This window comes from Pituophis catenifer, unplaced genomic scaffold (genome assembly GCF_029215685.1).
Source record: "Pituophis catenifer annectens isolate HBS135680 unplaced genomic scaffold, rPitCat1.0.hap2 SCAF_1, whole genome shotgun sequence".
Lineage (NCBI taxonomy): Eukaryota > Metazoa > Chordata > Lepidosauria > Squamata > Colubridae > Pituophis > Pituophis catenifer.
The window spans coordinates 282,259,881-282,280,470 of record NW_027256881.1 but is presented as its reverse complement, the minus strand read 5'-3'; the positions used below and the strand labels follow the sequence as shown (position 1 = coordinate 282,280,470).

Genomic DNA, 20,590 nt, shown 5'->3' with positions numbered 1-20,590 from the left:
TTAGTAACAAAATCATTGATTACTACAGAAAGATGAGAGAGATGATAGTAGTCTATTACAATAATTTAAAGCTTTGTTAGTAAACCATTGGTTTTCTAATAACTATTATATTATGTTTTGGCAGAATGACAACCTAAAAAGTGAATCCACTCAATACATTAAAAACACATTGACATTAACCTGTGCTTTCCACAATGACCATTTACTCTGGAACATGCCTCCTTGCATTTCTATAACATGGAAAGAAATACAAATGATTTTAACAGAAAAGAATCTGAACATTACGGTAATATTGGGATACATATACCATTTGTAAGAGAAATGTATAATATTTCTACAACATTCTTTTTGTTAATGCATAGAATAGATATTGTTTTGTCCCTGACAGCAAAGCATGAAAATAAATCTTTGGGATATGCATCTCCATACATGCAAGGGAAACTGTTCTTACAATACTGATGCTCTGGACATATTTATGAAGGAGTTCCTCCAGGGACTTTCTAGAAATATTATTCCTTAGGTGTAATGTAAAATATATATATATATATATTTTAAATAACCTTGTAGATTATGCAAATAATTTTAAAATGGTTATATGTAAAGGAAGGCTTTTTGAAGTTGGACTTGAGAAACCAGATGAATTGATATCAATCCCCCAAAAAGGAATTATAATAAAGAAATGATATAGCTTTGTTGTTTTTTGTATCAACTCAAATTATACAGCTTCACAATACATTCCCTGGAAGCACTAATTGGAAAAGAGCTGAACATGTAGAATATTTCAAGCACCTAAGTTATTGGAATAACGTGCTTGGCTGAATGTATCTCTATAGAGCTGATAAATGTTTTTAAAAAACCTGACTTTTTTTTTTTACTGTCAGTAGCCTAAAGAGAGAGTCCCTGCATTGTTGCAACAAGTAGAGAACAGGGGTAAAAGCTGGCAAGGCAAGATGAAGAAAAAGTCTTGACTTTTTTTATATCACACATATCTATTTTTCACCAACAGTATCATGACACACACTTTAACAGAAAAAGTTCTCATAAGGGATTAGAAAGATACAGAAAGAGGATGAAAAGACAAAATCAAGACCCTACACTGACCTTGGCTATTAAACACATAGTTTCTCAAAGTCCTTCCATTTTATTCAGAATTGTAAAAGTGAACTGTCAATGCCGATACGAAACACTGAATTGCCAAGCAACTCCATTTTGAATACTCTTTCTGTTCTGAACTGAGCATGAAAAATATTCAGCTTTGTGCATGCCAGCAAACAGGAATAGCAAGGCCAAGGGCATATAATTCAGGCACGTAACTGAAAGAATACAGCATGATCTGTGGTCCATATTTTTACAAATGTAATGGGAAAATCGGGAAAGTTTATAGAAGCATATATGTGTATGTATGTATATATTTATAAATATTTATAATATATAACTTACTATAAGAACATGCAATTATTGGTATAGCACCTATTATACAATATAATACAACAGATCTTTTAAATCATTCAGTTTCTCAAAGTATAGCAAATATGCTCCAGCTAGTGCACTCCCTCTGTAGTGCTTGAAACCTGAATGAGGCTACGATTCCACACTGTGCTACATTACTTATGGGGGAAAATACATATTTAGGAGTAAAAAATTTCCAACACATTCTGACAGAACAAGAGAATTCAGTGCAGCTTCAATGCAGCATTAGAAATGTGTTAGCTCACAGAGAAAATGTTCCCTTTTTAATCCAGAGTTACAATTTTGGCAGCAAATAAAATAACATTAAATTAAAAAGAATTTATGCTGGCTAAGGCGAATGATGACTACAACAAGCAGATCAGTAATTTCCTAAATTCCTCTTATATTTAGCTTCTTCTAATCCAGATCTCCATTTAAAGAACTGGTCATACTTACGGTACTTTACATTCTACACTGTATTCCGTTCCATCACTGATTTCTGAATCCGGCAATCTAAATCAATCACACCTATGTTTGGGAAAACTAGAAATTGCCAATCTTATTCATTAACTAATATTTTGGGGGAATGGAAGACTGTCTTTAAACACAAGTTTTAGTGTCCTCTTTTCCATATTTCAAATCAAGCATATTTTGAAGGAAGTGGAAGGGAATCTACCATGTACATCTACACTATGGCAAAATCATGAGGATGGTGCGATCCCCTTTCATAGATACAGCACTATTGGTCAGGTATTGGCTCTGTACATATTGGGAAATGCGCATACTACTTTTTTCTATACAATATAGGATTAGATACTTTCAAACACAGTCCTGTAACTTTATCCTAGCAAGTATTACCTCCTAGAGAAAATAAAGGATCTGCTAATTTTCTCTAGCATACTTCAGTCACTTTTATAAAGCGGTTTAAAGCTTCAATTTTCTTCTAGATTAAGGATGAAGTTTCAAGTTTAAATGTGTAAACATTTCACCTCTTCTTCAGTTTGATAACACTGGAGATGAACATTGTAGTAAAGTTAAGTGAATGAAGTATTTCATAAAAGATAAAAGATTCTAGTTAAGTTTTACACTGGCTCTCTCAGTGATGCCCTGAGAAGTGATTGCATTCTAATGTAACTATAAAGATGTTACATGATCCCAAACCCTTTGTATTTCTACCATAATTTAAGATTATCTGACTTTTATTTTATAACTGGAACTGGCCCTAGAAATGAACAAACAGTTAAGTAATCAAATGGATCAGAACCCAAACAGATAATAGAAGGTTTGGGATCTGTAAATATAAGTACACATTGTTACCTCAAGCTCTTAAAATACAGGGCTGTAATCCTGTGCAATTATATAAATACTTTTTTCTTTTGATAATTATCAATCAAGAAGGAATGTGGCCAATGAACAAAGTGAAATTGTTTGTGAAAAAGGCCAATATTACACAGAAGACTTTGTAGAATTTTCTGTCCCAAATAATGTGCTTTTTAAAATCTTTAAAAACATAGCAGCTGATTAAACCTCAAGCATAGTAGTGTCCCAGTACATTTCTTTCAGGTTTTATAATTTTCCTTGATGAAAATCTAGAGTCAGCTTATTGTTTTAATAAATAAAAAGGAAAGAAAAATCATATTAAAACACTAATCTCCCAAACAATGTGATTCCAGATGGACTTTCTGGCTGCTCCATCTCCACTCTCCAGCTTCCCTGATCTGCTTGCTGCCCACTCTTGGGCAATGCCTGGCCACTCCTATACAAAGTGAGCCATATAAATAATTCATCTGAAAAGTTTTTCTCCAAAAGTCAAGATAAATGCTAATCTTTGAAGACGGTCCCTTTTTTAAAATACATAGTACACAGACACAACATGCATTAGATTGAATGGAGAGGGGGGGTTGACACCTGACAAGATTCAGTTCCTATCTGCTAAGTTTATTGGCTGATTTGTTCTTCCCAGTGGGAGGTTTAATGCTAGAAGAGTGATGGCAAGAGCTACTAGATCCTTTCAGACCGTTTTTGCTAGATTTGTTGTAGCAGTGCTCTTGTTGACAGGATCTTCTGGAAGATGAAGAGCCTGAAAGACTAGGAGGCGATTTACTCCTTCCAAGATGTGGGGATGAACTTCTCTGCTCATGGTGTGGCCTTCCACCCCGAGATGGTGAAGAGCTGGCAGTACGAGGCAGAGAAGAGCTCCTAGGGGAGGAACTAGGACTGCGTCTGGGAATGACTGGGCTTTTGGGTGGAGTCTTGGGGCTATGTGGAGATCCTGGACTCTTAGATTGTGAAGGGCTTCGTGGTTTTTGAGATCCATTCTGAAGGATCTGAGCCAGGCGGGAGATCAGGTCTGAATCAGAACTGCTACTTCCTAGCACTTTGTACCTCCGCAACCTTGAAAAAAAAGAAGAAATTTGTCATTTCTGCATTCTGTTCTTTAATGCAGGATATGTCATATTACATATATTTTATGTATTTCCATGTTCAACTTTAGTTAGGCTTAAAAATGTTTACATTACATTAACAGTCACCTCACAACTGGATTACTGTAATTCTCTTTACACAGGGCTGCCTTGAAGACAATTCAGAAGCTACAGCTGGTCTAAAATGCAGTGCAGAAGGAGTAATAGAGATCCTTGTTATGTCTATGTGTCATTGCTGCTTTTTGAGCTTCACTGGCTACTAGTTAGCTTCCGGATGAAATTCAAAGTTTTGGTCATCATCTGTAAAGCCTTTCAAGTTTTCAACTTTTCTGCTAGACTAATATGCTTGGGCAGAGTGAATATGCTCCAAGTCCCTTTAGTTAAATGCTATCATCTTGTGGGAACAAGGAAGCATTCCTTCACTGTTGGTTTATGCCCTGTGGAACAGAATCCCTCTTAGAGATACATAAGGTTCCCACTCTTCAAGTATTCCACAAGTCTCTTAAAATCTAACTCTGGTTAGGCTGTTTCTAGAGTCCAACTTTTTTTAAAAAAAGCTATTGATGCAATCTTGTTCAGGTGGTCCTATTGCTTATTTTATATTACTTAGAATCTTCTCAAAGTTAGGAAGCATTAAAAACTAATAAATAAACAGGAAAGAAATCTATACAATTCATCCCCTATATGAATCTATATAAATTCTGTTAATTTGATGGGTAGGAAAAAGGAACATATATTGTTAGTACAGTAAGGACACCACCGATATGTCATGATTTTCTTGTTGAAATCCAAGAAGCTCTTTCTCAAAGATTATTTGAACACAAGAAAAAACATCATTATTCAAAACTGATTTTTAAAGTTTAACAATCTATACTTTTTAAGATTGTGTTAACTTTGCTGCTTAACTGGGAGCTTTTGTGGTTTATTTTTGACATATGTTAACTGTTTTCTTAATTGCTTATATTTGCAAATTTTAGTATAACTGATTTCCTATATCTAACTTTTTACCTATATAAAACTTTTATCTAACATGCAATTTCAGTCTGTATTATATACATATATGATATACCTATATTATTGGAGAAAGCTGTTAAGCAAGGCTGTCCACTCATTCTCTTCCTATTTATTTTTTACATTAATGATATTATAATGATTATGGAATCACAAAGCTTTTTTTCTTGCTCACTGAATTGATGCAAAATCTCAATTCTAATATATACCGATGACATGACTCTTATCTCTTGTATCAAGATTGGCTTTAAAAGACTGCTGGTCATTGGCTGAATACTGAGAAAGAATAAAACTGAGGCAATGAACTTTGGCACAAGTAACATGGAAAAAACACACGGTCAATTAACATCTACAAAATCTAGCAATGTTCTTCCTTCAAATATCTAACATCTCCTGCAAGTGGAAGACATTTGATCTATCTATTGTTTTAGTAACTGCCTGATGTACAATAAGAGTTATCCTGAAGGTTTTTTTTTAAGTTAAAAGGAAGGCAACTTGTAACCACATCTGAAATATCTCAGGACAAAGTGATAGCTTAGATATTACATGAAAGGAGAATATGAAGGCTACTGCTCAGTTGAAAATAGTCCCAAACAATGTCTTCCCCCTAGGTATTCTGTTTCCTGTCTAAGGATGAAAATAGGTCTATTCTCAATCTCTGTTAAGATTCCATCTTGCATTGGTAAGGTACTGTGAGAAATTAGAAAGCCTTCAACAACCCTGCATATTTAAATCTTGCTATTTGCATTATATGGGTGGGAATAACCTGAAGGTTACAAAGTAACTTTGTGACCAATGCCTGCATTTATGACTTTTGCAGTATGTGACTCTCTCATATATATTTGCCAATACAGTCAGTTAGTATTCATTGTCTTGTGTAAAACTGTAAGCACAGACATGATCACATGATTTTAGTAGGGTTGCTTAAAGAGGACTATCCGTATCTTGCTAATATTCCCAGTGTTCCACTACAGAAGGCTTTTACATTCCACTACTTACAGATTATGCCTGTAGCATATCTCAAAGAACGATTTTGCAAAACATTCAGTGAAACAGCACCTTTGTTCCTACGGTGCTGGTCAAGTGGAAGACATAATTCTATAATGAGATTAGGAGGAAAACACTGATGATATACCTAAGGAGTTGGAGGCAAAGAACTGAATTACCCTTTTCCACATGCAATTCTATTTATTAGCAATCAGGTTGCTACTTTTGCTATTTAGTTTATGTTATTCACAACACTTATATAGCCACCTATCTCATACAATAATTTTAGGCAGCTCACAACAATCCATAAAACATACTTAAAAACATTTCCCTTTCCCCCCGTATCCCACATCAAGCATCCTTATACCCTGTTTCCCCCAAAATAAGACATCCCCTGATAATAAGCCCAATCGGGCTTTTGAGTGCATGGCAATAAGACCAAGCGCTTATTTCAGGGTTCAAAAAAATATAAGACAGTGTCTTATTTTCGGGGTAGTTAAATCTCCCAGCTAGCTCAATGCTAGAGGAAAGAGCCATGTCTTCACAGCCTTCTGGGAGGCTTAAAGGGTAGGGGGCTCTCTGATCTCTGGTGGCATTGTGGCAACCACTGAGGTGGCCACCAAAAATATTGAAGAGAGGGAATCTGGAGCACATTAATACTATCTAAACTAGTAGGAAAAGCAGATAACCTCAGGGAGAGATCGTCCTCCAAGTAACATGCCTTGTGCCATGTATGTCTTTAAAGATGACAGCCATCCAGAATCACCTTATCCAGAAGATGGGCAACATATAATAAATAAAATAAAAATAAATAAAATAACCAGCACTTTGAATTGCATCCAGAAAACAACTGGAAGCCAATGCAGCTCATGCAGCAGTACTATTGCTCAAATAAACCACAGGACAGCTAAAACTGTGCATGCCACTGCATTCTGGACCAATTGCAGTTTCCGTATAATTTTCAAGGAAAGCCCCATGTAGAACACATTGCAGCAATTCAAACAGGAGGCGATTAAGGCATCAGTGATTGTGAGCAAGATCTCCCAGTCCAGGAATGGGTGCAATTGGTGCAAAGGCAGATCTGTTTAAAGGACTTCATTGCCACAACTGTCACCTGGTCCTCCAGCAAGAACCATAAATCCAAGAGGACCCCAAATTGCAGGCCAAATTTGTGCAGGGGAATATTATCCCATCAAGAGTCAGAAATGTCAATTCTCCAGATGCCAAAAACCCACAAACAATTCCTTTTGCTAGGATTGATTCAGACCTGTTTTTTCCTCATGCAGGCCTTTATAGCGCCAGGGGCTGAGCATGTTGATGCATGACCTCTCCCAATAACTTCACAATACCTAATAAGGTTCTAGGGCTGGACCTGTCTTCCCCTACTAGCATTGACTGGTAGCAGCCATAGAAAAAGAAAGAACCACTGCAATTCAGTGTGCCCCACTCCCAGTCCCCAGAACTGGTTGATGGTATCAAAAGCTGCTAAGAGGGCCAGAATAGACACACAAACCACATCATGAAATCTCCAAAAATCATCCAAGTGCTGTGTTCTCTTTTGAGCTCAAAAATACACTTCTAAATTCCAAACTGTAGCACTAGTTTAGTTCAGCTTAATTTGTTTGCACGTGGCACATTTTTACGCAAGTTGCATTTTTTTATATTATTATTATTATTATTATTATTATTATTATTATTATTATTATTATTATATTTTATTTCATTTTAAGTCTGTTAAGTCTTTTTATTATTGTTTGCTGCCCGAAATTAGGCTCTTATCAGATAGGCAGGCAAGTAAATGTGATAAATTAAATTAAATAGAGTTCTGATATGTTATCACCTAGTCACAACACTAAAATCATAACTTACTGACTGTATTATAGAATATAAACACTTAAACAATATTTTATTTCTATTTTCTTCTAACCAAGCCACTTTCACTTATTTAAATAAAATCTCATTTTGATATTTTTGATGTCTGCATTACAGCAAATAGAAAACATAATGTATATTCTAACAGCATTATCAAAAGATATATTACAGTGAGGCTATAGGTTAAATTTTCTGACTATTAAGTACAGCTTTTAAAATATAATTGAATAGACATTTATATTACTGACATACACTACAGATGTCAATACAGAGGGCTTATTATGAAAATGAAAGAATCAGTGTTTTTATATTCAACTTCTCCACATAGAGATAAACAATTCTTATCATCTCCTTAGAATTATATAACTCAAATCTGAGAACCAAAACATTTAGAAATCTAGTACCTCATATCCACTTCAGGCACAGATTACAAATATTAATTCATAAAACCTTTCCTCAGTTTTAAATAAAGAAAAAATTATTTGAATGTGCACTTATGCTTTCTACCAAATAATTAAAGCCGCAAGGACTGTGCAATTTGTAAGGTGTCATACTATTCAGATGTATACTTCATATTGCTTAAATAGATGTGTGCACTTACCTAACCTCTACTCCAGGCCTTGTTGGTGGCCTTCCTGGAGGTGGCCGAGGAAAAAACTGAGTTGAGTTTGAAGTGCTAATATTATCTGTAGTAGTCCAAGATACAGGTCTTGGTATTTTGCTCTTTCTGGGTTGAGGATTATTTGATGACAAAAAGCTCTCTTGTACTTGACTCCGCAAATGAGTGTCCAATGTTAATTTGGAAAAGGTCAATACATCTTCTGAAAATGGCATGGGACCTGCTACTGCTGTTTCCGTCAGTGACTTGTCGGAGGCACTTGAAAGGTCACCCAGGAAAGATCTGAGCTGTCGCTTTTCTACCAATAATCTAACCAAGTCTGTTTGGTGGGCCTTTTTTAGAAGTAGCTTCTCCTTTGCTGAAACAGGACAAGATTCTGATGAGGAATCTAGCTCTTGTGCTAAAACTGGTATGCGACTCTGCCTAGCTACAAATGGCGATCTAACTAATTCTCTTTTGGACTGACTAGAAGTTTCATTCTCTGAAATAGAATAGAATAGTTCTCCATTTCTTTGAATACTTTGCTCTTCTTTTTCTGTTTCATGCAAAAGTGTGGCAAGTTTCACTTGCTGGCATTGCAATTCCTTAGTATGATCAATATCCTCATCATGGAAGCCATTTTCATGTACTTGTATTTCTTGACTTTCCTGTTTGTAAGCAAATAGGTCAGTGCTTCTTGACAGAGAAACGTCTGATGTTTCAGCAGCTGACTGTTTCTGTAATTCCTGTTTTGTACCCTGATTTAGTAAGGAGCAGCTGGCTAAAGGTCTTGGTTCTTCTGGGTCTGTAATAACCTGAGGTCCATCCAAAACAGATTCTGTGCTTCTTGAAGCAGTTAAGCAGGGTTCCTTAATTTGTATTTCAATGGCATCTTCACAAGCAATGAAAGGCTCTTTGTCATCTATTCCTTCAACAAGATTCACGTTTTCCCTTCCTTCTTGTTTCTTCATGTATTGTTCAAGGAAATTTGTTTGGCTATTATTCTGATTTTCAATGCCTTCATCAACATCTTTATCAAGTGTCCCTTGATTGCAATCTAATTTGAGAACTAAATCTGTTCTACTGCTGCTAAAAGTCAAAGCACCATTTGCTTCAACCAAGGCAGCAACATTCTCCTTAGGGGAGGAAAGTTCAACTGTATGTTCCAAAACCCGAGGATCCTGATCTTTCTTGTCTAGATGCTGCCTGTAATGAAAACTCTCAGAAGTAGACTGTGTGGATGCCATTGATGGCCTGGGAATTGTAACCTGTAAAGAAAATATTTAAATAATCAGTTGACCATAAATTATTTGTTTGTTGACATCACCATATATTATCAAATCATATTCAAAACAGTAGTTAATTTCTTTTTCATTATATGTTGAATACAATGAAAAAGAAGAGAAGTGTTCAGTCCAATTTGGGATCATTTAACAATAGGATGATTGTTTTATTCAAACTGTCCTTATCAAAATCACTTATTCTCGCTCTCTAAATGTATCTATCTTTATCCACCTTATTCTATTTGCTCTAGTTAGTCCTTTTTACATGCTTTTAATTTAACTGATGTACTTTCATTTCTAAATAACACAATGTAAAAATCTATTTGCAACCTTCTATTTTATTTTATTTTATTTCCTTTTCTTGTTAAGGTTTTAATGGGCTATAAGGAGGCAGGCCTAAGTAGTCTAATCTTATACCTCTTTACTGAAAACTCAACTTTACTTTGGTGTAAAGATACACCAGATTGTAGTTTCAGTCTGTAAGAAATATATATATTGGTGGTGCTTAGTGAGAATTATTGGAAACATGACTTACAAATTCCATAAGCATCAATGGTGTCAGTCTTTTGACATCATTGTCATCATTTGGTGGCTGAATGATCTTATGAACTATTTTGAAGTTATTTCCAATAAGAAATGTTATAAGAATATACTTAATAACGAACAGTAACTATACACAGCAGAAAATCTGATTAATTCATAGATCATTTATTGTTTGTTTGTTGTGCTTTAAATGTTTGCCTTTTGTCTTCAACATTTATCAAACTATTTTGCATCAGAGTAAAAATAGTCTGTTATATCCCCTACGCTTCTCGCATCTGCTTCAGATTATTACTGAATCTGTTTCTATAATCACTGTCCCAATTTGTTTTCTACTTATCTTTCTGCACAGCTTTTCCCCTCTACTTGCTTCACTAGGCACTGACCTTTATCAGTGCCTTCAACTGTAAAAATCCACTCCTCCTGACAGGTTTGTCCCTGTTCCTAGAACACAAAATATTCCTTTGCATACATGCATGGAAGATATGTGACAACTGTATGCAAAATTCCACTGTTAAACCATAAAGGAAAAGATAACTTAAGCAAGGATGTTAACAAATAATAAGAAAAGAGGCCTATTTAAGGAGAATTCATAAGAAAGTATACAGCTAAAGTGAAATACCTGAAAGTAATCACAGAAGAGATATAACAATGGCAAATGAGGGCAAAATAAGATGGGACAACTATATTGAAAACTTTTATAAAACGGATTATGGAATGTCAGAAACATTTTCAAAAAGAGAACATACTTAAAAATCAACTTTACAGAAACTAAGCTAATACAGGAACAGACCAGCTGCCAAATAAAAAAAAGAACAGATTAATTGAACTATTTAAAACTGTTACAGGAAAGGTAATCCAGAATAGTAGCTGTACAATGTTAACAATATAGAACAACACTGTGTCCCAAAGACTGGAAGAGACTGGCGTGCATCTGTACACCAAAGACAGGAAATTCAAAAGAATGTGCAAATTATCAAACCAAGACTGCTTTCATATCTAACACAAGGAAAGTTTTCTTAAAGAATTTATAGGGAAGAATACAGACAAATTATGAAAACAGAAATTCCAAATAAAATCAAACTTCAAAAAAAAAAAATGGGGACAGATGAGATCACACAGCTAATATAATGAAGTAGATAATGAAATAAGAGAACGTAAGATGATTTATCTTTGCTTTGTGACATGAGTTATGCCAGAATATTGATCGTAAGACAGCTAAATAGTGTGCCAAAACACTTGATTATTCTTTTGAAGAATCTTAACAATTATTATGAGCTGAATTTGGAGAAACATAACAGCTCAGAATAAGTAAGTTAATCAGATGATGCACACTGTTCATAACATGCACAATAAATGTATAAATGGCAGAATTGGAGGAAATCCCAGCTGGAATCAAAACTGGAGTGTGACACATTAAAAATCTATTATAAACCAACAATATCACTTTATTACCCAAAAGTTTTTTAAAAGCTTGTGTAAGAATGAAAAGAAAAATCCAAGTTAAGGTGGCAGATGGATATATTTTTTCCCTCGGGATCAAGAAGAGATAAAAATAAACAGTGTGTTTGAGAAATAAAGAGATTTCCTTGATGTGATAAAAGAGGAGGAAGTTATGAAAAATGTGTAAAGAAAAATATTCATAATTTTTTACAAAAATCAAGAGGTTTTCCTAGATGGTTGTTCATCAATGAAATCAAGGAACAATGGAAAGAAAAAGAAAAAGAAAAGGATTGGCCCTATTTAATTTGTGCTCTGGCTCCACTTACTGGCAGTTTGGGCTCCTTTTTTTTTTTTTTTTTAATTTGATTTATATGCCGCCCTTCTCCGAAGACTCAGGGCGGCTTACAATGTGCTCAGCAATAGCCTTCATCCTTTTGTATATTTATACAAAGTCAGCTTATTGCCCCCACAAACTGGGTCCTCATTTCACCTACCTTAGAAAGGATGGAAGGCTGAGTCAACCTTGAGCCTTGGCGAGATTCGAACCCTGCAGTAATTGCAGGCAGCTGGTCTTAATAAGCTTAATAACAGGGTGCCTTAAACCCCTGTACCACCAAGGTCCTTAAGGAATGTTGTCCTCAAAAATAAAAATAAAAATGCTCCATACTCGATTTAAACAGATACGAATAGGAGAAGAAGAAACAAGGGGAAGAAAATGCCATGAAAGAAGAAAAGAAGAAAAAATATAATGATGGGACAGTAATCTGGAAAACCGGATGATTTCATTCAGTTGCAATCCTGAATTGGATTCCAATAGATTCTTGCATTCAGAATTCTCATTAGATTTAGTGATTTTGCAACATTTCAGATGACTTTAGCTACCACAAAGCAGATAATAAGGCTATTCTTTTCTTTAAATAGATAACAAATTGATTTGATTGAAAAAATTAATGTAAAAATTAATATAGACATCATTTATTAGCTACAAACATTTATCAGGGTTTTTTATATATATATAGAATTGATACCTACACAGATTAGACACATCCAGGATTTTTTCTTCTTTCAATTCTTTGTTTATTTTTCAAATATTAAATATATGTTTAGCTTTTGTTGCAATACAGTTACTTTCATTAAAAAGCAAATAATCATCCTAAAAAAATTGAGATATTATTTCTTGCTTTGTTTTGGATCCTATGGCCATTATGTAAGATTGTGCAGTTAATGCCCAGGATCAGAGTGCTAACTCCTAAATTATTAAGACTAACAATTTTTAATAATAACTGCATTTTCACCATAAACAAGGTAAAACAGCAAGGGCTAAAATGTATGAAATCTAGTTAAAGAGATTACTTCTTGCTACATAGAAAATGTGGCTTATAGATAGAAAATTTGACCTTTGGAATATTTTTTATCCTTTTTATCGTTGCCCAATAATATTCAATTAGAAACAAAAATTTATATTGAGAGAAATAATATTTTATATAAAAAGAAAAAAGTTACATACAGAAATGAATTTTACATATGGTAATGTTTATGGTGGGATGGAGTCAAATTAGAGGTTAAGCTTTAATTATTAATCATCATTGTGCTCTACTAATATAAAGTTATTTTTCTTATGTTAAAATAATATGGATAACATCTATTATGAGACTACTTCTTCTGAAAGAAAGAAAGCTTAAGTATTGTGTTCTTAAAGATTAATTGGAGTTTTCCATTTGACAGTTTTAATACTACTGATTCCTATTATTAAACCCGTGTCTTGAACAATATGTATTTTAGCATTCTACTTGTTAAAAAAAGAAAAATGCAAATGTTTACCTTCTCAATCAATAAATTAGACCTTATCTTTCTCTTTTTTGTATATGTAACACTTATATATCAGTTTTAATTTTAAAAGCTTTAATTTTGAGTCTTATTTATTGAAACTATTCCCCAAACTTTAAACTACAAAAAAGTCATTCATAATTTCTGAAAAATAATTTTATCTTCTACATAAAAGATTAGCTGGATTCACTCTGATCTATCCTGTGAAGATTTTTGCTATCATTTTAAAACAATTTACTTCTTTAAAATGACTTTCTCAAAAAAGCTGTATCTCCCAGCTTTCAGTTTTCCTACTCAGACAAATAAACCAAATCTCAGCCCTGCATAATAATTCGGAACTGTAAAACTTTTCAAATGACCAACAGTGTAGTTGCTTTGATGAAAATGAAGATGCATTCACCTGCTGGAGTTGTGCTTTTGAGATGTGAATGACAGGGGGAAACTTGTTTCCAGAGGGAATAACAGGAAGTTGCCTACAGGAAGGTGACCAGGAAGAGGAAGAGTGGCTCTCTGCTGATTGACTCCTTGGAAAGCTTGTCACTTTCTTAGGATCCATGTGGGTGATGAGGTGGGAGATAGGGTTCAGAGTATAGAAGATGTTGGGGCTTGAAATTCGTGGGATGGAGAAATGCGACATATGAAATGAGCTGAGCTGTGAGAATATGGCAGGGAAAAGAAAGAAAATGTTTCAAATATTTAATAAGACCATTTTATTATTCTTTATCTAGTTTTATACATTAGTCTTCCAATAGTTGATATTTCCAATAATGAACCAAACCATCTCTTAAAAATGAAACTACAAAGACCACTTATTTTATTCCTCTGATTTAGCAATATTTTCCCATATGCCATTAATAACACAGAAAATTCAGAAAAGTGATTATAAAATAATGCTACTAAGTAAAAGAAATTACTTAAAAAATGTGATTACCTTGTAAACCCTGCCTGACAAAGATAACCAATAGTGATATGTACTGAATTGGATCCAGGTCTTGCTTCCACAATTGGAAAAGCTTATTCTATTTATAGAAGGAGAACACTTCCCTGGGCAGTATAGCAATGTTTGCTAATTTCCCTTGCTTTATTATTCCCTTATACTTCCCCATAATATTCTTTGTGTGGTGTTGGAAATCTCTTCAGGGAACTATTCAGGGAAATAAAACCTGGATCCAACTCAATGTTCATTCCAAGCAGCATTTTTTATCAGCTTGCAAATATAACACTCTATTGTAAATGCATTGTTCGGATACACATAATGACTATTACAGAATAATAGAACAAAGGACCTGGTTACTTACCTATAATTCTTTAGGTAGTTATCTGTGAATCTGCATATATGGGTTCTGCACATGCACAGTAACCTACATAGAGCATTCTGGAACCTTAGACTTTTGGTAGGAAGCCCATTTCCTTTCACTAGATTCAGCATGTGAAATTAGGATTCCTGCCATTGTCTTCCATTTCAAAGAAGCTACAACAGGCCAATACTGACAATGCTGTCCTTGAAACCAGGTCGGAAGGATGGATGGTTGGCATTTGGATTCACAGATGGCCATGTTAAGAATGACAGTTACAGGTAAATAACCAGTGGTTTCTATGATTTACATACATGGCTCAGTAGTAAGCTACTATACAAGGAGGTTGGTAAACAATAAAAAAAGAAAAACTGAGAATAAAACTGCCCTGCCAAATTATCCTCTCAAGAAAACAATCCCCACTAAGATCAGATGGCTGTAATAAAGTGAACGCCCAACTGATGTTAAAGGGAGATCCTACTGCTGATGAAGCCATCAGATTCACGGAATAGCAAATCTGGATTTGTCTGTCCAAATATAATTGTTCATGTGATTTATTCAACAAAAAACATTTCTGTTGCCTATTACAAGAGAAAAATAAACGTGGATCCTTCTTATATTGAAGTCAGAAATGAATATCAAGCATATGCATAATTATTTCTAAGGAATTTTCTGGATTTGAAAAAAACAGAGGGAAGATATTTTCTTAGCATAAGTGAAAATGAGAGACTGCTTTCAGCAGGAGGAGAAATGGAGACCACAGACTCACTTTCTCCTTATAAAAAATTAGGTAAGATTCACCTGAATACAAAAGCATGGAGCTCACTAGAATGTCAGACTGAATGTCAGACTGATGTGATCACAATGACTAATGCTGTCTTCTGAGAGAGTAAATGAAGAGGTCAGGTAGCTAAAGTCTTAAAGGACTTTGTCAGACAGACAAAAAACAAAGTACTGTACAACTTTCACAAACTGCTTCACAGCCACATGAGAAAAAAACAGAAATTCCTTTAATCAGATTATGAACAAGATAAAGTTTTACAGACAAAAATAAAGCCTGTTCTTAAGCCACAATAAAAATTCCAAAACACAGCATGAAATCTGGAATGGTATCATGGAAGATTAGGAAAACTGAGGAACCTGTCTCACTTCATCATATTAATTTTCTGAATTTAAGGCTTCCAATCCAGCAAAGACCTGATCTACTGCAACTAAGAATTTGTAGATGTAATCTCCACATAATGAGTTTGGGGGGGGGATGAGATCTGGGTCAAACTGGCAATGCATTATGTCTCTGAGAAATCAGACACAGGAAGCTAAGCCAAGCTTACCAAAGCTATCAGGATTTGGATACAGAAGCTAGACTAGAACAGAAGTACATCTTCTTAAATTTGATAAAGACTCCTAATAGATGTTATATATAACATTGAGGAAGGCTTTATCCAAGAATTTTTGGCTATTTGAAACAGGATGAGGTGTATTGAAAATTGGACTAGCACAGCAGTAAAATCCTCCATATGATTAATTTGATTGTTTTAAATTCACACTAAGGAACAGGACAATCTAGGTTATTTATATTATGTGCATACCAACATCTTCTGAATTAAAGAAAGTATGTGATCTATTTTGACATCCATGGTGTCCATAGAAGGCAAAAGTTGAAAAAATGAAGACGGCAGATTCTCCCCAATCAGATACAGGAACTACAGTCCCCTCTACTGCTACACCTAGGTTAGCCAGAAGAATTAGAAATGTTGGTTTCAAAGCCTATTTCAAGATAGAAGATACCTAGGGTAGATAATCATGCCAGAAATGAAGAGGTAACACATACTTTGAGGCAGTAGCCAGAAGTGCGCTCTCCTAAAGTGGTTTGCACTAGTGTGATTCAATGTAGCCACTAAAAATGGATTAGTATGATATGCCCAGCTCTTTATCCTTGGATATTGTCTCCTACAACACAATTAAACTGTCTTTATAAAATCAAAACATTGTGTAGTTTGCTCAACTATGTTGATAAAAAATTTAGTAGGTATATATAAAACTATGAATCACAGTCAGGAAATCCAAACATCATGGGAACTTAGAGCAGTAATATTGTGAGTAAAGAGGATGGCCTTGAATGATGGAGAGAATATCTGTTACCAAGGCAACAATCAATGAATGAGGCTGGAGCCCAGGACAAGAAAGTGGTTTGCAAAAATGCCTGAGACAGACCTCCCCCTAATTCACCCAAAGACAAAGGAAGCATATTCTGCCTTATAAGGTTAATATCACACGTATTAAGTAGAACTGAAACACTGAAAAACAGGTGCTATGTAGATTTAAATCTCCTTTATTAGAATAATAATAGTAAGAGTCTTGCAAATCTGAACGTGCCTTCTTTCTCCTCCTTTTATCTTTATGATAATGTGGGCCAGGGGGCTAAATAAATGTTTAGTTTCTAAGTAAATTTTATTTTTCTCACTCAAGGTATTATTGGAGTTAAACTTGACATTAGTAGTAAATATTCATCTCCATATTCATTCCTAGGCAAAATTGATTGAGTTGTCTTTCTTTTTCTGGGCTTCAGTATACCAAGAAGAGTTTAAATATGAAATTATTTTAATGTTTATACTATGTGGCTTTTTACTGTATAAATTTTTTCATGCCACAGTTGCAGGTTGCTTTGAGGAAGACTTTCTAAAACAGCTGAGGAATAACCATGTAGTACAAAAAATATACTCTTATTTTTATCTTATGTACAGAAAGGAAATATATATTATATTTTAGAAGCTGTAACAAGTAGAACATATAAATTATCTTTGATATAAAGCTGTATGATAAATTATTTTACATGTTCACCTCCATAGAACCTGTTCTTAGTACATAATTTACTCAATTTGACTACATTAATACATATTTTTAAAACGCTAACATTATAATTGCAATTATAGTAAAGCATCATAGAATGCAGTTTCTGTGCTATACCATGGCTGAAACCTGTTTGCCAGGAGTCCAAATAATTTGCTATTTCCAGGATTTTTTGTACTTTTAAGACCACCTGTTTCTATGTAACCTTTCCTAAAAGGTAAATTGGAGAAGCCTAAATTTATTTAAAACCGTTGACTTGAGCAAAGACTTATTAAAGATGAAGTACACCATAACATCTTTCACAGTGAGAAAACTACCCCTTTATTCAAAGAACTGTTAACAGCTTGAATCCCATGCCCTGCCATTTCAAGGGCAAAATTAACTAATCATAAGGGGCAGAGATCTAACCAGAAAGTATGGAACTGACAGTACAGAGGGCTTTACACATTCCCTTAGGACTTACAGACACAAAATTATCTCAATTAGGTCTCAATATATTGAACCAAGACCATGGTAGTCATTGATGGCCATGTAGTCCTAGGCTACTCCAGACTTCTCACCAAGTGAAAATAAGTTTCCCCAACAGTACTAACCTAGGGAACTCTTGCCATCTCAACAATAAGGATAATACTCCTGGCAGAGATGCCACTGTTCAGTATGGGAAGCACTATAAAAGTGGCAATGCCAAGGAGCCCTTTGGGCCCAACTGCATAAAGGAGGTCTCACATCTGGTTATCTGTAAAGTAGTGCCTCTTAATGCCAATAGAATCTCACAGAGGATAACACCTTCTCCCTTTCTCCTGCCCTAGGAACATGGATAATACCAGACCTAAAACTCAGATCAGCCTATTCTTGAGAGAAGAACCACTTTCTACCTCCCTACCCAGGTTTCAGTTAATCTCAGTCTGAATTCAGATATCATAAAGAGCTGTTATTTATCAAAAGGAAAATAAAGACTTTTGAAAATTAACCTTGTCTGCAGAGGAGGATATTTAAACAGTATATTTTTGCAGCACTAAATTAGGATTTTAGTAGTAATAACAGGTAGCTTTCAATTTAGTAATAATACGTATTAAGAACGTTACAGAAAAAGTGTATGTGCAAGAGGATAAGAAGCAAATGTGATTTCTATCCTTACTGTTTGGTCACAGATCAAACTATGTTTATAACAACTCTTATGCTCAGTAATACCACTTTCAGTCATTGCTATTCTTTTTTTGAATGAAAAAAGTATACCATGTACTCCCAAAGGTGCTTTTCCAAAAGGCACCTGGACTTTCTTGGTTTTTTCTTTGAAAGATTTATCATAAATCCTTCCATTCCCCACCAATCAGTCAGAACTGAAGAAACTTCTTGAATGACAAAAGAAACATTTTCAAAGAAAAAAAATCCATAACCTGGATGATTGAGAATCTCTATAGATATATACTATGTACTGTAATTATATATTGTATTTGAAGATGTGCTGTATTGAACAAAAATAGTAAAGAAGAAAAACGGCAAACAAAATCTAGGAACAGGAATGGCCATGATGTTGGCCAAAAAAGGAGACAGAACCATTCTCTTGGAAAATCTGAAATCTGAAACAAAACATTAAGATGTTCAAATAACATGGCCCAGAAGATGGAAGATATTTTTAGTGACTGATTCTTGGCGTGTACATTTTCAGACAAATAAAATAGTTTCAGATATCAGGCAGCAAAGCCAATTTATACTTTTACATGTAAGAGTTAACTTTTCTAGAATATATTCAAGTAAAAACATATATTTAATAGCAGTTACTAGCATCCGAAAATAAAGACTTAAAATGGAGTAAGCCCATATGAACACTCCATCACTTTCTTTATTTCTGAAATAATCATTACCTCCTTTTGGGCTATAATTCATATTTTAAATAATACTCTATGAAAATACTCTATGAAAATACTCTATGAAAATAATTAATTGTTCAAGTATCATAGTTATTGTGCTTTTCTATTAAATATTTAATGGTGTATACAATAATAAAATCAGGTGCAAGAGCTCTGGGCATTGCAAAAACGTGTTTTTGCAAAAAAGTATTTGGAAAATGTAAAAATGTTACGAACATTTTCACCCTCTTCTCAAAGACTTAAAGCAGATTATCATCTCTAATCAGTGCTTTGATTGTAATACAAAGGCCATGTTTTCAGTCAGCAATTTCTTAATTTGCCTGAACTACAACAGACTCTGGCTGTTAGTTTACTTACTGGAGTAAGAGCCCCTTCTGCTTGTGCCTCCATTAGGCTTGTAGGTGTGACGGCAAGAGCATGGCCAGCAATTCCAACTGGGAGTTCTAGTTGATCTGTAAACTGTTCAGAAGCTGCAATTCCACAACATTCAGCGCCTAAATTAAGTGCTGCTCCATCAGGTGTATGCTTGGTTTGAAGTCCAGGTTTATCCTCTTGGGGGGACTCTTCAAAATCCTGGAGTACCTCAGGTTCTTCGTCAGAAGGACTTCCAGTTGTTTTATGCCCTGTAGCACAATTAGTTCTGAAATCCTGAAGGTCCTGCTCTTTATCAACAATCACCCATTCCTTAGAGTCTACCTCCTGCTGGCAAGAATTCAAATTGACAGCGACATATCCGTTGCTAACACCACCATCACCCTGTTCTGGAGAAGGACCTGACACCAGCTTGGAAGCTTCAGGCAGATACTCTTCATCATAATGCCAGACATGTTCCTGACAGGAAGAAGCTGCGGGAGCACGTGTTTTCTGAGAAGCTAGAATTACAGGTTCTTTGCCACTATTAAGATCTCTTTTCTTTTTTTCCATGCTAGGGAATGATAAAAGAAAAAAAATGATATATCAATGTATTTGAGCAATATAAAGCAGAATCCACAGGACATTATATAAATAAACATATTTTCAAAAAACTTGAAGTTTTAGAAAAAGTTAGGTGGTCCAGTTATCCATGGAAATAAAATACATACTATGCTATTTGCCATGAAAAATAGTTTCTTGCATTCATGTTTTGGAGGACATTTCTGTG

The 20,590-nt window shown here is 34.6% G+C and overlaps 1 protein-coding gene across 1 annotated transcript in view; it reads right to left on the bottom strand.

Annotated features, from left to right (window-relative positions):
* Positions 1-3,374: 3,374 nt before the first annotated feature.
* Positions 3,375-20,590, bottom strand: part of TTBK2 (tau tubulin kinase 2) — a 56,222-nt gene continuing 39,006 nt past the window's right edge. Inside the window, exons 12-14 of the mRNA XM_070931285.1 lie at positions 19,807-20,374; positions 8,344-9,608; positions 3,375-3,843 (exon numbers count right to left, since the gene is read on the bottom strand). Coding sequence (XP_070787386.1) covers positions 3,375-3,843; positions 8,344-9,608; positions 19,807-20,374 — 2,302 coding nt within the window. The remainder of the gene's footprint in view (positions 3,844-8,343; positions 9,609-19,806; positions 20,375-20,590) is intronic.